We start from the raw sequence: 17,279 nt of genomic DNA, 5'->3' as shown, positions 1-17,279 counted from the left end.
GATGGAAAGAGGATTGCCTCAGGCTCAGCAGGACAAGACTGTGAGGATCTGGGATGCTGAGAGAGGTGTCCAGATTGGTGGCCCTCTTCAAGGGCATACCTAGTGCAGTCAAGTCAGTTGGATTCTCCTCTGATGGCAAGAGGATTGTTTCAGGCTCTTTGGACAAGACTGTGAGGATCTGGGATGCTGAGAGAGGTGTCCAGATTGGTGGTCCTCTTGAGGGCCATACTGGTGGGGTCTGAGTCAGTTGGATTCTCCTCTGATGGGAAGTGGGTGGTCTCAGGCTCACATGACAAGTCTGTGAGGATCTGGGATGCCAAGAGAGTTATCCAGATAAATCAATGTCTGCTGGGACACAGTGGGAGGGTCATCTTGGGGTCAGAGAACAGCATGGTGTGGGATAGTTGTGGTCAAGAAGCCAGCCAGCCAAGATACAACACACCAACTGTAAATACTCCATCCCATATCATTAGTTGTGAGTCATAACCACTTGTTATCTATTCTCAAATTATCTAGCCAACCTAAATTTATTACAGCTTATCCAATCTGCTTTTCATCAGTCTCTTCACATGCATTACTTGATACTCAACAACTCCTTGATGGACTTCTGGAGGAAGATGGGGATGTGATATATCAGCCAGTGAAGTTTTTTAATGATGGCTGGATAAGAGGTCCAAAGGGCAGGTTGTTGCTTTGGATACCTCCAACATTTTGGAATCCATTCTATTCAATGTGGAACACACTAATAATCCCCAAAGGTAGCTGTATAGAGTTGGATTTAAGCCAGATGGTTCATGGCACAAAGTGGCATCAATGTTTTGGGCCAGTTGCTTAGCTCTGGTTGCAGAACTATAAGAGACCTCAGTAGTCTGACAAGCTACAGAAGCTGTTGCAATGTTTGGCTGTTTTGTAGTAACCATGATGTAGCACCCAATGGACTGCAAATCTCAGTATTGTGTGTGTGGAGATATGTCCATTTTAGAGCAGAGATGCCATTGCAACGGTTTATTCACTTTCAGCCCAGCAGGTGGAATCTCAGTCAAATGAAGGGATAATTAGTGTTGTTTGCCATACAAACAAACATACATGTAGCAACATTATGTCTGAGATTGAACAAATTCACATGCCCACCCTAACCATCATGAGGTCTCTATCCACCAAGGACACCAACCTCATCATGTGTTCTCTCAGGGAAATTTGAGCCTGCACTGGTGCCCACTACAGTAGCATCAGACCCATAAACAACTTACTGGTAGCCATCCTAGTATTGTTTCCCCCACCCATGCTTGACATGGTTTGTAACTAATCAGTGCTGGGAAAGCTGGTATAAAGATTTGGGTGTGGCAAATCCTTGCTTGCACACCAAGTGCCATGAAAGGGTGGCTAAAATGTGCTCTGAGCTGCACTGTGGATCACTGGGGAAGGATTATTTGATCATATGAGGCCAAAGGCATCATCCAGGGCCAGATGGAAGGGGAGGAGTCTGGACCCTGGTAGCTTGGTAGTATATCCCTCCCATGACACCAGATCATAAAGAGAGTTTTGCCTCACCCCAACCCCAACACCAGCTTTCCTGTGGCAGGAATGCACTGGTTGAAAGGTGGTTTGGTTGCTCATCATGTCCTGAAGTGCTGCTAGACCAAAGCAAGATGGGGATGATGGAGTGGCACTGCTTGCCAAGCATGGAAGCATTCCATCCAGAAAAGGATGGCAGGCATCTGTTGTCAATGGGCCCAAGTGTTGGGGATCTGTGGGGTAACAAGAGAATAGGGGATTGCATTCTTCCCACATACTTGTCCTCTCAGTGAAGCAAATGAAAACTTCATGGATGAGGCTCTGAAGGAGGAGAGGATGAAGGGGGATGTCTTCTGCTATATCTTGCAATAGGAAGGCAAGATGCATGTCATACTCATCATGGATATGATCAGGGAGAGTGGAGAACAGTAGAGTATACTGTAGCTGTTGCAACTTTGGGAGAACAATGGACAAGATTGGTATAAAGACATTGCAGGGGGCAGAGAGGAAGGATCCATGTACTTCATCAACCAGGGAGACTGAAATGACCACATAAGACCTTTCTAGCTGAATGACATACTTGAGGTGACTAAAAAACATCCTTCTGGACATCATACTGACAAGGAGAAAGCACTGTCCAAGCTGGACAGGCTGAGAGGGGGCAGATGAGGATAGGATATACCAGGATGCTTCAAGGCAGAAGGTGGTAGGAACTCTTGGTGAATATATGTAGCCATTGTCTCTAGTGAAGGGGACAAGCAAAATGATTGACATGTAGGCAGCCATATCAGAAGGATTAGCAAAATGAGCATTTGTTGGGTGGAGTGCTATAGAAATGTGTGGAGTGCAAGGATCTTTTCCAAATTTGGAAGGTATGATCATGTGGCTGAGCACTATAAGTAAGTGTGGAAATTGAGTTGGCATCTTGGAAAATGGGGAAGATATGTTGAAAACCAAAATGCTGTACACTGTGACAAGACCTAACAACAGGGTTTGTTGTAGGCTTGCACCAAGAACCAAAGAAGAAAACAGAAGGAGAACAAGGGAGTGAACTTAGAAGCAGGCAACTTTAGATCTCATAGACCCAAGTGAGCTAGCTTGGAGCTAGTCTGGGGATTGAGTGGTGATACTTATACTATGGTAAATGCAGTAATAGTGAGGCATACATGAGGTCTGTGACATCACAGTGATGTCATGATAATATCATAGTGGAGTGGAGCATACTAGAAGGCAGGCATGAGGAGGCAGCAAGGCAAGGTCCAGACTAGAGTCTGGACTAAGTCTAAAGAGATAAGAGAAGAAAAGAGATTAGATAAGATGAAAAGAAAAGGAAAGAAAAGGAAAAGAGTATGTATTGTAACACTATCTCCTCCTTAGGAATCAACTTCCAGGTGATTAAAGGTGGGAACAATGTCAGTGAAATTTTCAAGGGGGCAGAAGAGGGAAGTGAAAAGGGAGGAATCCATGCCATGGAGTTTTTGAGGGGCAGAGGGGTTGCAATGATAGAAGTCCCTTACAGCAGCTGGGGCAGACTTCAAGGTGGACTTGGGTTCCCAGGTGTGGTCCTCATTGTGGTAGCCCTTCCAATGAACCAGGTACTTGAGCCTGTTCCTTTTAAGGTGAGAGTCTGTAACATAATCCACCTTGAACTCCTCATTGCCCTCATGGCCCACCACTGGCCCAGGATGGGCAACAGTCTGGCCTTCCAATGGTCCCTTGTACAGCTTAACCTGTGAGATGTTCACAACTGGATGGATTTTAAGGGTCTTTGGAAGCTTCAGCTCAACCACATTTGGTTTGAGTGAGACAACCTTGTAGGGGCCAATCCATCATTCAGTGAGCTTGTGGGAAGGATGACAGAAAGGGAGATCCTTGAGGTTTCCAGCCAGACCATGTCCCCAACAGAGTATGCCAGTGTCTCTGAATGATATGCCTCAGAGTTGACCCTCATCTGGTCTGTGGCCTTCTCCAGTGCCTTTTTGGTATCTGCCAAGACCTTGGCCAGATCCATGGCATGATCAGTGGTGGCCTCCACCTTTGAGAGGAAAGGTTTGATGCCCATGCATGGGGAGTAAGAGCAGGTAACTGAGAAGGGGCTTTTACCAGTGGACTCCTGTCACTTGTTGTTGTAAGAAAACTGAGTGACCTTTAACTAAGAGGGCCAGGATCCCTGTCTGTCATTGATGAAAAGGTGAAGATACTGTTGGAGATCCTGGTTGAGTTGCTCAGTTTGACCATCAGTTTGAGGGTGGAAGGCAGTAGAGAGCTTGGGTTTAACACCAAGCATTTTGCAAAGTTTGCTAGTAAACATACTGGCAAACTGTGGTCCCTGATCAGAAATGACAGAGGAAGGTAGACCAGGCTGAGTCCACACATGGTCCTGGAAGAGTTCTGCAGTTTGTAGTGAGGAGACCTCTTTAGTAGTGGGCATGAAGACCACCTCCTTGGAGAACCTGTTGACCACCACCATGACATTGTTGAAGCCCTGTGCTTCAGGTAGCTCATGAAGTCAATGCAGATGTCAGTCCAGGGGTGATCAGGAACAGGGTTTGGAAGGAGTTTACTGGCAGGAGGGATCCTTGAGCTTTTGGCCATCTGACAGCAATGACAGGCTGCCACGTAGTCTTTTACTGAGGAGGTCATGCCAGGCCAGGTGTAGTTGCGGGACATGAGCTCCAGAGTTTTCTTCCAACCCAGATGTCCAGAAACAGGGGTGTCATGGTGCTTCTCCAAACAGTGGACACAGACAGCAGGGGGAACATAGACCTTCCCAGAACAGATGTAAAGTCCCTCTTGGAGGACCAACCCCTCTGGCTGAGGCATTACTGAAGAGGTGGACTTCAGGGCAATGATGAGATCCACATCCTCTCCAACCACCACAGTGGAAGTGACCCTTGAAGGGTCAAGGAGAGTGACACCCTGGTTATCTGACCCTTTCTCTGGTTCATGATCCTCCCTTTGAGACAGTGCATCTGCCTTTACCATTGAGGAACTGGGCTTGTAGACCAGCTTATAGTTGAAGTGCAAGAGATACTGGGCCCAACATGCCCAGCAGTGGTCTAGGTTTTGTGCCTTCATGAAATACTGGAGATTGGAGTGGTCTGTCCAGACTTCAAACTGGTCAGGGGTCACCTCAAGATAATGGTGCCAGGTCTCCAACACCTGGATGATGGCAAGCATCTCCTTATCAAAAACCTGGTAGTTCCTCTCAGGGGGAGACATGGAATGGGAATTGTAGGTGACAGGTTACCAAAGGTTGTCTTCACACTTTACAGAAAGGACAGCACCAGTGGCAAAGTCTGAAGCATCAGTCTTGAGGCAGAACTCTCAATCCTGGTCAGGGAAAGCAAGGACAGGGGTGGTTGTAAATGCAAATTTTAAAGCATTGAAGGTCTGTTGCTCTCTGGGACCCCAGGTCCACAACTGATCCTTCCTGGTGAGGTCATTGAGAGGATGGGCTGTTTGAGCAAAGTCCTTGATGAAGTGATGGTAAAAGTTCACCAAGCCTAAAAAGGCTCACACTGAATGGACCTTTGTTGGCACTGGCCACTCAGTTATAGCCTTGACCTTGCTTTCATCCATTTTGACCCCATCAGTGCTGATGACCATGCCCAAGAACTCCACCTGTTTTTGCTTGAAGAAGCACTTCTCCAGCTTCACAAACAGGTTGTTCTCCTCCAACCTTAGCACCTCCAGGACAATCCTATCATGCTCAGTGTGGGACACTACCTCTGGGTAGCATGTGAATAGGGGAAAGCTGTAGGGAAGTCCCTAGGCTTGACCCAAGGGGTACTGAGTTGGAAGGAGATGTATAATATGATGGTAGAGTCAGTCAAGGAGTTGAATGTAGGGTGTGGAATTTAATTCCACTGAGTTGTAGATGAATTGGGTATGAATAAACTTGCTTTCAAAATCCTGAGTGACCTTCTTGACCCAATGAAGTAATTCCAAGACAAATTAAGTGCACATTGTGGGACATGACTTCTGGGAAGTGTGTGACTAGAGGAAAGCTGAAGGGAGAATTCCCTAGGATTGACCTGAGGGGTGCTGGAGAAGTTGAGGATTACCCTAGAAGGGGTGGGGTAATACATGTGAGGGTTACAGAATTTAATTCTGGAGGGATGTGGACATGTGAGGAACAGTGAGATGGGTATATGAAATTCTGAGAAGCTGATTGGCAGTGAGAAGAGTGTATTTGAGGTGAGAGGGATATGGGGTAAGGAGTGCAGGATTGGGAGATGCAAGAGACATGAAGACCACTGGAGATGCTGTAGATGCTGTAGGCTCAATATATGCACTTAGACTTTGAGAACTCTCAAACTTGTGGAACACACACAGATAGCAACTCTAAAGGTGGTTGGTATATTTCTGACATCATGGTGGAATTATATAGTACAAGGGAAGTAGGTATGAGTTGGAGTAAGGTGGGGCAGAAAAACTAAAAGACCAGAAAATAAAGGAGAGGATGACAGACATCAAAGAAATACAGGTGCATGTGAAATGGGCCAGTGAGTAGTAGATGAGAGTAAAATGGGACAATGGTAAGGGGTATCTTCTGACAGAACAAGGTTACATGTACCAGTGAGAGGTGGAGTTGGTGGGAGGGGGAAGCACAAGAGGGCAGAGTGTACTGGCATGAAGTCTGGCTTGTGGAATTTGGGGCAACAGAGGTAACCAGAGTTTTTTGTAAAGGCAACTGACATGGGTGAGTGGTGATGTGGCTGGGGGTGGCTCAGCTACTGAATTCCAGATGACTCTGGGTGAATGCAGAATTTCTGGATCAGCTCATTGATGGCTGGGCAACATGCTGAAGGTTGGGAGAAACTCCAAAGGTGACAGGGGTTGGGAGGCAACATGAGGTTATGAGCAGGAAGAACTCTGAAAGCATCCAAAGGCCTAGAGTGACAGGGGTTTGTCACAGAGGCCAGCAGAATTTAGTGACAGACTCCTGTTCCAGCCTCAGGGAGTATACAGCTCCCTACAATGGGAGGGGAAATGAGGTGCTAGCAGATCAAGGACACAAAGATGCAGAAGACACAGTAGACACAGGTGACACAAGGACACAGAGATGCAGCAGACACAGAGGATGCAAAGACCCTTTGAACACTTTAGACATGCATATGACACAGAATGTGAGTCCCAAAAGATGATGTTTTTTTTTTTTGTTGCTGAGGCGGAATTATATAGTACATGGATAGTAAGGTACTGATCGGAGAAATGTGGTGCAGGTAAAGCAAAATTCTGAAAAAAAACAAAGAGGGCGATGTGTCAGATGTCAAAGCCATACAGAATTGTGTGAAAATAAACTGTAAAGTAGTAACTGGGAAAAAACAAACAGGAAAAGATGGGTATCTTCTGATAGGACAAGTGTACATTGTACTGTGGAGTGGAATGCAAAGGGTAGAGGCCATAGGTGCAAAGGGGAACTCACATTGCAGAGAAAGGTTCACAGGAAAAGAACAAGAGGGGTGACTGGAGTTTTTACTGATGATCTGCATGATTTCCTGGCTATGTGGTGAGGCAAAGGTTGAGGCAACATGGCTGCAGAATTCCAGATAGATGTATGTCAGGTTGATGTTGACCTGGAATTCTGGGACAATGACTGGTGTGTGTTATTGATCTGAAGGTTCAATGGGTGAGGCAGTGCATGAGGCAGATGCATGAGGCAGATGCAATAATTCTGAAGATGACAGATGTTGAACTCTGATAGTGGTTGACTTTTGTAATGGTGGAATTTTGGTGTTGGCATCCCTATTTCAGCCTCAGGGAGTATACCACTCCCTACATCAGCCTCATCATCTGTCTTTGTGAAGATCATAAGGTCATTGATATAGACCACCAGGATGTCCTCTGTGTCACTGAAAATGTCATTCATCATGTTTTGGAAGGTAGAAGGGGAGTTGCAGAGACCAAGATACATGACAAGGGGTTCATAGGTGCCCTTGTGAGTGATGAAGGCAGCCTTCCATTGATCTCCTTTGTTGACACGAACATTGTTGTATCCCCAATGGAGATCCATCTTGGTGAAGAGCTTACAGCCCTTGAGCTTATCAACAAGCTGGGAGATGAGGGGGAGAGGGTATGCATTCTTAACCATGTGCTCATTGAGGTAGTGGTAGTCCTGTACTATGCGCTTCTTGCCATCCTTCTTAGACAAAAAGAAGACAGGAGAGGTCTGGGGTGACTTTGAAGGATGGATGTAGCCCTTGTGTAGCTGATCCTTGAGGAAGTCCAAAACCTCTTTCTGTTCCTCAGTGAAGAGAGGGATGAGGCACCCATATTTAGGAGCAAAGGTTTCCTTGAGGTCAATGGCATGATCCCATGGCTTGTGAAGAGGCATCCTCTCCAACTCCTCTTTCGAGAAGACCTTAAGGTACTGGTGGTACTCCTTTGGGACAAGCTCTTCCATGGTACCAGCTCTAATCCTTGTGGAGCAGAGCTTTGGATAGAGGTACTCCATATCCTGAGCCTCCTGTTCTTCAGCCAATCTCTCCTTTATTGTCTTTGGAGTGAGGTCATGACACTTGCAAGGGCAACATGACAGTTTCACCTGTTTGGTCTCCCAACAAACCTCAGGATTATGCTTGCAGAGCCAAGTGTAACTAAGGATGAGGGGGTGAGTACTGAGTGTGGTGACCTGAGCCCAGACGGACTCTCAATGTCCTTGGTAATTCATAACAAGAGAAGCAATGTGTGTGATATTGCCAGCAATGTTAGGGGTTCCATCAACATTCAGGACACCAATGGGATGACCAAGCTTGATAAGGGCAATGTCATTTTCATTGGCCCCTCTTTTGTCCAAGAAAGTGTCATTTGGACCAGAATCCACCAGCATGCTCACATCTCACTTCCTTTCTCTTCCTTCCAACACCACCTCCAACTCTAACTCTGCTTTCAGATCTACAGTCCTTACTTTCAGGGTTTCCTTCATTAGCTGGATAGGCATATTTTTTTTTTATTGCAAGAGGAATCAAGCACCAATAGTTTTACATCTGCAGCCATGCCCACTGTGGTTGCCTCTTCAGATGGTACAGTAGTCTCTGAGTTAAATATATCCTGCTCAGTAGAGAAATCATCAATGCCTAAGACAGGAAACTTATTGTAAATGTAGCCAGAAGAGACCCAATCCTCTACTGGCCAAACTCTTTTCCCTGAACCTTCATCTCATTGATCTGCTTGTCATAGAAGAAGGCTTGCATCTCCTTGAAAGACATCTGGTGCAAGGCAGTCTCTTGTGCCTCCTGCATTGCTTCTTGTATGTTAGGCCTAGCATGCCCATTCCCTTTGGCATGAGGACAGTCACATTTATAATGATTGCCCTGACAGTTGAAGCACTTGATATGGGAGGGTATGGGGCAAGGGGGAAACTGGGCAGCACCGATTTCCATGGGAGCACCACAACAAGGTTGGGTACCTGTGGGGGTAAAGTGGGAGGAGTAGGGGGAGGAGTTGTACAAGGAGAGGTGGGGAGCAGGTTCATTGGGGTAGTGATTATAGAGGAGTTTGAAGTGGTCCCTGGCCAGAGCTGCTTCTCAGAAGGTGATGGGCATCTGCAAATAATTGCCCTGGGTATATCCCCTCCTTAGGGCTTCCTTTACAATAGCAGGATGAACAGCATTCTCCAACAGGAAGCCAGCAGTCTCATCAGTAACACATCCCTGGACCTTTAGGGACTCAGACTTTGCATAGAACTCCTCATAGCAAGAGTTGTCCTGGTGCATGGTGCACATCTGAGCCTTCACCCATTTGACATCAGTCTGAGGGGCAAAGAAGTGATCTATATCCTCAATCATCTCTGCTGTATCTGGCCATACCCCAGTGACAATTGTGAGGGAGAACTTAGCCTGGGAAAACCTTCCTGCCATGGGTCCAGTCATGCAGGACCACACCATGGTACACTTATCCTGGGGGGTTGGTAGGGCAGTCCTATTCTGTGCAACTCATACCTTCATCTTGACCCACCATTCTGAAAACTTGGCATGATCACTGGTGTACTGACCCAGGTCAGCCATAACCTCAATCCTTCTTTGGATGGCATCTGCAGGGAGGGCATTCCACTGATTACACTAGCCCTCAATCATTGTGATCATTTCCTGTGCAGTTCTTAGGCTGTTGTTTAGCCTGTAGTTTTCATCTTGGAGTGTGTCTCACATAGTGATGTCACACTTAGTCACAACACATGGGCAGCCTGTGCACCAAAACACCAACACTTATATAGACCCCAAGACAGGCCCACCTAAACAGATTAGCCAGTATGCATGGACAGGCCCAAGGGACTAAAGTGAGAGCAACATATGTACAGGCCCATAAGTGCATTACCACAACAAATGGGAGGGCCTGTGATGGGTAAGGATGTTGAAACATTTAGACAGGCCCATGACCAATTAAGAATACTGAGCTGCTGTAAGACATGGATGGGCCCATCCTGGTAGGTTACACCCCTGTCACAACACCAAGGCAGTGTAGGAAAAGTCCAAGTAGCTGTATAATATGAGCTAGATGGCTTAGGAAACAACAATAAAATGAAGGGAATGAATTGCTCATCCCAAGGGATTCTGGACTGCCAAGCCTAGAAGGTGGGACCCAGCACTTTGTAGCAGTAGCAATTCATGACATGCATGGCATGGTCTGCAGAGTAGTACTGGCAATGCAAGTGGTGTGAGCAGTATGTGTAGTTTGTGCACAGTGGTATGCAAGATGTGTGGTGTAGACAAAGTGAAAAAGAAACTTGTAGTGACCTTCCAAGTGCCAAAAGGTATCATTCTGCACCTAAGTACAGGGCTTTATAGTCCAGGAAAACCCAGAACCTAAGTAAGACAGAGTACAAGTAAGGGAAAACCACATGACAGTGCATACACATAAGACAGGCTGAATAGGGGCTGAGGGTATACTACTAGTGTAAAGGGAAAGTGACCATGGCAAAAAGAAAAGAGTCTGAGGAAAGGATGAGACTGGAGCACAGTGGCTGCAGGTATAGCATTGCATGAGAGGGAGTGAGGGTGTGGGTGTAGAATATATACTACAGGACTATTAGCAGAGTGTAAAGACAGAATGTGGAAAGTGCTCACCTCAGTTGGGTTAAGTAGCCAACTGAGGTGTGACTATGCTACTTGAGTGTGAAAATGAACATGATTATGTAATATGGCTAAATGTGTACCATAATACTAAGTGGATGAAAGCATAATGTGAAAGGCAGAATGTACAACACTCCCCCTCAAACACCATGGAGTCCAAGCTCATAAGCAAAGTGCTTGACTTTGATGTTTGGAAGAGCCTTGGTAAGGGTATCTGCAACCATACTGCCAGTAGTACAGTAGATGAGGTGAAGCAAGCCATTATCAATAGCATAGCATATAAAATGATAATGAATGTCTATGTGTTTTGTATGGGCATGGTAATTGCCATGGTGAGTGAGTGCAATTGCAGACTGATTGTCACAATGGATTATGGTTGGGAGTGAGAGTGGGCAGAACAATTCTTGGATGAGGTGATGAAGCCAGATGGCTTCTTTTGCTGCATGAGTAGTGGCAACATACTCAGCTTCTGTAGTAGATAAAGTAATGATTGTTTCTTTGAGGCCCAGGAGATCACTCCGCCATTGAGCAGGAAGGCATAGCTAGAAATGGCATGCCAGTGCTCCTGTGAGGCGCCATCTGTGTCCATATAGCCCTCAAGGCCATACCTATCACCTCTGAACATCAATGCAAGCCCTTTCATGCCTAAAAGGTATCTAAATATCCATTTTACACCCTCCCAGTGTGCTAACCCAGGATTATTGCAGGAATTGTGACAATGTTGCAACAGAAAAAGCCATGTCAGGGCATGTGGTGACTGCTAGGTGCATCAGTGAGCTGATGGCTTCGCAATATGGCATGTTTTTCATGCATGCAGCCTCAGTGTGCATTTTCAGGGCACTGGGCAGTTGAGAATTGGACTGAGGGGTCCATAGGCATTGCAACAGGCCATAGATCTACAAAATTATATTTTAACAGCATAGAATCGATGTAGGATGCCTGAAAGAGTGAGAGCATGTGTGCTGAGCAATTATGCATGACTTTTATTCTGAGTAGGGATGAGGTGGGGCCTAAATCTGTTAATTTGAAGTTTGTGGCCACTTCAGATTTGAACCTTTTGATTAAGCTAGGGTTATTGCCAGTAATGGAGCAGTTGTTGATGTGCAATGCAAGGTGTAGGATGTCCCAGCCTGTGTGCATGAAGAAAACACCCCAGTCAGCTTCAGCATGACACATACTGAGCATAGCAAGTGTGGTGCACAGCCACTCATACCACTTCAATGCTCCTTGCTTTGATCCATAAAGTGCTATGTGCAGTCAGGTGACAGGAATTTTATATTTGCTGTTAACTGAGAGTCCAGGTGGCAGTTGCATGTAGATTACTTTGTCATCATCCAACTTCCCATTTAGGAAAGCACTCTGGAAGTCGAAAACATCAACATCCCAGTCATTCTGCACTGCAATAGCAAGGATGGTGTGGATAGATTCCATGTGTGTGATGGGTGCATAGGTATCATAGTAGTCAATGCCATGGACCTGCAAGTAGCCTTCTGCTACAAGTGGTGCTTTGTATTTTTCAATTTCTCCCTGTGTGTTGCACTTGATGTGAAATACCCATTTACAGCCAACCATGTTGACACCTTGCAGTCCCTCAACAATGGTCCACATTTGTGCTTTGTCCAATGAGGTAAGTTCTTTATTAATTGCTTCCTCCCACTTTGACCAATCAGGTCTTGCATGAGTGTCTTCAATCATGATGGGATCTGTCCCTTCTAGCTCTACAGTCCCAGCAACCAAGGCAAAAACTTCTTCATCATCTTTGTCCATCACCCCCATCATGCCCAGGTTTGCTGTCTCTCTATTCTCCTCTTGTTGCGAGCCTGGTTGTATTCCTTGAGGTAGTGGTAGTGTAGGTAGTGGGATTCATCCATTGTATGTACCCTTGCCCTCATGCAGGTGCTGTACATATGCTGACTCAATGCATGTGTGACCAGAGTGATGGGTGGGTGCTGTGGGTTCAAATCTCAGTCCAAGGTGGTCAATGGGAGTACTTGGTGTCATAGGTGTGCTTTCTGTGGTTTATATGGCATGCTGATTGCTTTTACCAGCTATGTGCGAGGTGGATGGTGCTCCCTCATCATCTGTGATGTATTTCTCCCCCTCAAGCTGCATGCTGATAGGAATGGTGACCTCTTGTGAGCTGAATCAGACATTTTGTTCAACACTCACATGTCATGAGTCCTTGAAATAAATACTGTGCACATTTGTGTCCTTATCAAAGCCCACCCAGCAACCATCTTTTGCATGCATGTCTAGTTTTGAACCATCTGCTGTGTGGACTTTGACATGGCAGCCCCAGATCAGTAGATTAGATAGATCTGGTTTCTTTTTATACAGCATTTCATAGGGTGTTGTTTTGTTGAGTGTGCAGGTGGAGGTTCAGTTCTTTAGCCAGTTTGCATGCATTATGGCTTCTCCCAATAGCAACTTTGGGAGGCTGCTTGCATTTAGCATGGCATGTACATGTTTGACAAGTGTGCAGTTCAGCCTTTCAGTGACACCATTATGCTGTGGTGTATCATGCACTGTGAGCTTCCTCTCTGTTCCTTTTAGCTTGAGATGATGTGAAAACTCTTTGCTTAGGAATTCCCCACCCTGGTCTGAGTGAAGCCTTTTAACCTTCATGTTGAACTGCATCAGTAGCCAGGCTTCATACTTCTGGTAGGACTCAAAGGTTTTGTCCTTTGACTTCAGGAGGTACAGGCTTGTAAAGCAAGTATAGTCATCAGTGTATGACACAAAATACTGACTCCTTGCATTTGTTTGGACAGGGGATGGTCCCCATAAGTCCATATGGATTTCATCACCAACCTTGTCTCAGTGTGGGGGGTCTTGGATTTTTCCTATGGGTTTTTGGGTTGCCTTGGCATACTCACATGCATTGCAAGATTCAATTGTTGCATGGGAAGGGTCTAGGCTTATTCTGGTTACAATGCCATCCTTTAGCATTTGTTTAATAGTGTCTGGTGATATATGGCTGAGCTGTGCATGGATATCTTCCATTGTAAGGGTTACTCTCAAGTTTGCCAAGCCTGTGTAAACCTTCTGCATGGCTTTGGTTGTATAGAGGCCACTGCTGACTGGTACTTCCCCAAGGAGTTTCTTTTGTCCATTAAAGATCTTGCAGTGTGAGTCATGGAAGAGTATGGCATATCCACTTGCATCCAGGCAGCTAATGGGTACCAGGGTCATGCCAATCTTAGGTGTATGCAGAACATCCTTCAAGAGGATACAAGTGGGTGAGTTGCCATTTGGTAGGGATATGTACACATCTCCTTTTCCAATAGCTTCAAAGGTTTGTTTGTCTGCTGCAGTAATGGGTTTAGGAGTAATGGGCTTATAGTTGACAAAGTTATCCTTGTATGATGACATGTGACAAGAGGCTCCAGACTCATATAGAGTAGTGTAGCTTGGTGGTCTTGTGTACACACTAGTAGCAAATGTCTCTGGGGATGGTTGAGCTTCATCAACCTCAGCTTCATAGCTGTCATTGATATGTGTGAGCCATACCCCATCTGGGTCATTGCCACTGTCATCCTTGGCCACTGCTGCATGCTCTTTTTGCTTCCCTTTGTTTGGAGACTTCCCTCCACTTTGTGAGTCATCCCCACTTGACCTGCATTCATGAACTCAGTGCCCACATTTTCCACATTTGTAGCAAGTTCCAGTGAACTTCTGCTTTCCTCCAGCTGAGTATGCTGTGTCATCTGCATTGCTAGACTTCTTCTGCTTTGTGGCACAGCAGTCATACTCATCTTGTACTGCATCCATGAGAGTCACAGTTGTTAGGGTAGTGGAGGTGGAAACTTTTGTGAGTGTGGACATTGCTCTGATGACAGAGTCATAAGAGCTTGGGAGGGATGTCATGACCATAGTCATGTAGCTTTTGTCTGTCGGACTTGGCCCATTGAGGCAAGTTGTTTGTTCAGTTGCCACATTTTGTTGAAGTGTTCCCTGACATTTCCTTTCTCCATGCATTTTATAGTTTGGAGCTTCTTCAGCAGTTCAACTGATACAACACAAGAGCACTTCTCAAAGAGGTTGGATTGGTATGTCCAGATGCTGAGTGCATTAGTGAGACTCTTTATTTGGATGAACAGTGTGTCAGGGATCATGCTGGTGATTTGTTGCTTCACAATGGCTTGGCCAAGCCTCCATTCTTTTAGAGTAGCTTGGTGGTTTGTCACTTCCTTTTTCTCCTCTGCAGAGATAGGTATCCAGCTCTCACTCCTGTTTGGTAGTGTCTTGGGGTTGACTGGCATTGTCTCAGTACCATCTATGTACCCAAGCAGCCCACAAGAATCCAAAGACCACATTAGCCTGTCCTTATTTGTTACCCAGTTCTCTCCATCTGCTGAGAGCTTTGGGACCTTAAGGAAATCATCTCCAAGCTTGGATGTGAACAACATGTTGCTACAAGTTCCCAGTTAGTGAGCATCAGGGCTCATAACCTGTAGAATATATACTACAGGACTATTAGCAGAGTGTAAAGACAGAATGTGGAAAGTGCTCACCTCAGTTGGGTTAAGTAGCCAACTGAGGTGTGACTATGCTACTTGAGTGTGAAAATGAACATGATTATGTAATATGGCTAAATGTGTACCATAATACTAAGTGGATGAAAGCATAATGTGAAAGACAGAATATACAACAGTGGGAAGGTAGCAAGGTAGGCAGGAAGACAGCATGTGAACAGAAGTGGATGTGAGCAGTGAGGGGATGTAATGGTAATCACAGAACAGTCAATGATAGGGGCTTACACATCCAGGGAATGTGGATTCCCTACACCTGCAGGGGACTTAGATGCTGACTGTCCCTGGTCAGCCATGTGGCATGGAGGATGTAAATAACTTTGCCACATGGTGATGGCAAAGGTGTGGTGCTGAGGGTTTGAGAACACTGGAGGATTCCACATAGAAACAAAGGAAGCATGGAGCCAAGGAATGTGAGAAGACCATTGAATGCCACATATAGGTGTCTGGGCTGATGACATAAGCACCTCATGGCCACTAAGTATATAATTGTTACTGTGCAGCTCAAACCTTTGCATTGATTCAATTCTTTCCCCCCCATCAATTGTCTCTAACACCCTCATCATGTCTGCTAACCATGCCCCCCAACTTTCCCAGCTCGTATGCATGGCAACACCCAACCTGATCAAGGCAGAGAAGGTCACACTTAGGGCAAGGTTTGTGACTGCCTCCATGGCTCTGGTTGCAGAGGCCAAATGTCTTCCCAACAACAGGGAGGAGCTGTGGGAGGAGAAGGTGATGTGGATTCACCAATGGGAGGAGAGAACAGTGAGTGGGCAGTTCATTTGAGACCCATGGCATTGACAGTCTTCCAGGTTGAAGTGTACTCCATCATTGAGTGTGGGCAAGAGCTGGACATTGATGTCAAGATAGATGCAGCAGATGGGCCCACTATTGCAGAGGCTGATGAGGCTGATCAGAGGTGGTCTGCAGAGGAGGTTGCAGCAGCAGTGCATGGGGGCAGTGATGAGGACATGTGAATAGAAGAGAAGGTCATGCAGGAGGCAGGAGAGTGGGGTGTGAGTGTCACAGTGCTAGTGGCAACAGAGAAGATGTCACATGTGGAGGTGGTGTCCCAGCCTGTTTGGAAGGGAAGTGTGCAGTTTGAATGGTGTGGTAGCAGCTGATACTGGAATCCAAAGTGATTGTGGCAGACTGTTGCAGAGAGCAAAGGTGAGGATGAGCCCAAGATCATTGTTCCACCTGGCTCGATCCTCCACAAGGTCCCCTGTGTGTGGTGCATGGTGAAGAAGGCAGCTTGCACTGGACCCATGGGGCAGATGTGTGATGGCTGTGTGTGCATGAAGCAGGGGTGTGAAAAATTGAACAAGTCTGTGGGTAAGAAGGCATAGACAGGTGTGTCTACCAATGAGTGGCCACATTCAGCAGTGAAGTGGCAGATGTGTTGGAAGTGGTTGGAGACCAGTGAGTGGATTGTCAGGCAGGCTGTGCATGATGCAGTATTCTTCCACCATTGGGGTAGGTACTGTCCAAACCTTCTTGGCAACTGGCTTATAAATGAGAGTCCGAACTGTGGGGTCTCATTGGTAAATGCTGTCAAAAGTGGCTATAGCAGAGGGGTTTAGTATGGTCTGAGTGGAGGAGAGGAAAGTGAAAGTGGTGTCACACACCAAAGGTGTTTGGTGAGGTGGACATAGATACAGCTGATGAATGGAGATGAAGACCATAGCCATCATGCAAAGAAGGACAGCCAGAAATGTCAGCAGTCATCCCTTGCACAAGAATGAGTCATCAGTGCCAAAGAAAAAGAAAGGGAGTGAGTTAAGCACTGGTTAAAATTCTTAAGCACCTGTGTATGGCATTCTGGTTTTTGACATATCTCCACTGTCTCTGCAGATACTGAGACCATTCCCACACTTGCTTGTAGTGCTCAGCCACATGATCCTACCTTCCAAAATTGGAAAGGATTTGCACACTCCACACATTTCTACAGCACTCCCTCCAAAAGACACTCATTTCACTAATTCTTCTGATATGGCCACCTCCATGTCACTCATTTTGCTTGTCCCCTTTGCTAGGGACCATGGCTACATATATCTACCAGGAGTTCCTACCAGCTTCCATCCTGAAGCATCCTGGTACATCCCACCCTTGTCTGCACCCTCTCAGCCCATCCAGCTTGGACAGTGTGTTCTTT

The 17,279-nt window shown here is 46.1% G+C and overlaps 3 protein-coding genes across 3 annotated transcripts; 1 reads left to right on the top strand and 2 right to left on the bottom strand.

Annotated features, from left to right (window-relative positions):
* Positions 1-8,170: 8,170 nt before the first annotated feature.
* On the bottom strand, positions 8,171-8,353 carry F5J12DRAFT_726920 (uncharacterized protein; the record flags this gene model as incomplete). The annotated part of the gene is made up of 1 exon (XM_051741759.1): positions 8,171-8,353. A coding segment is annotated over one exon (183 nt), but the record flags the coding sequence as incomplete, so codon positions are not given.
* Positions 8,354-8,645: 292 nt separating this feature from the next.
* On the bottom strand, positions 8,646-8,954 carry F5J12DRAFT_726895 (uncharacterized protein; the record flags this gene model as incomplete). Its single annotated transcript, XM_051741757.1, has 1 exon — positions 8,646-8,954. A coding segment is annotated over one exon (309 nt), but the record flags the coding sequence as incomplete, so codon positions are not given.
* A 6,731-nt stretch (positions 8,955-15,685) lies between these two features.
* On the top strand, positions 15,686-16,101 carry F5J12DRAFT_786119 (uncharacterized protein; the record flags this gene model as incomplete). The annotated part of the gene is made up of 2 exons (XM_051743371.1): positions 15,686-15,889; positions 15,937-16,101. The coding sequence occupies 2 exons, from the start codon at positions 15,686-15,688 to the stop codon at positions 16,099-16,101; spliced, it is 369 nt and encodes a 122-aa protein (XP_051595729.1).
* Between the last annotated feature and the right edge of the window lie 1,178 nt (positions 16,102-17,279).

Source organism: Pisolithus orientalis (genome assembly GCF_024613125.1).
Source record: "Pisolithus orientalis strain OTSU chromosome Unknown F5J12scaffold_49, whole genome shotgun sequence".
In the NCBI taxonomy this organism is placed as follows: Eukaryota; Fungi; Basidiomycota; class Agaricomycetes; order Boletales; family Pisolithaceae; genus Pisolithus; species Pisolithus orientalis.
This window is presented reverse-complemented; position numbering and strand designations above follow the sequence as displayed.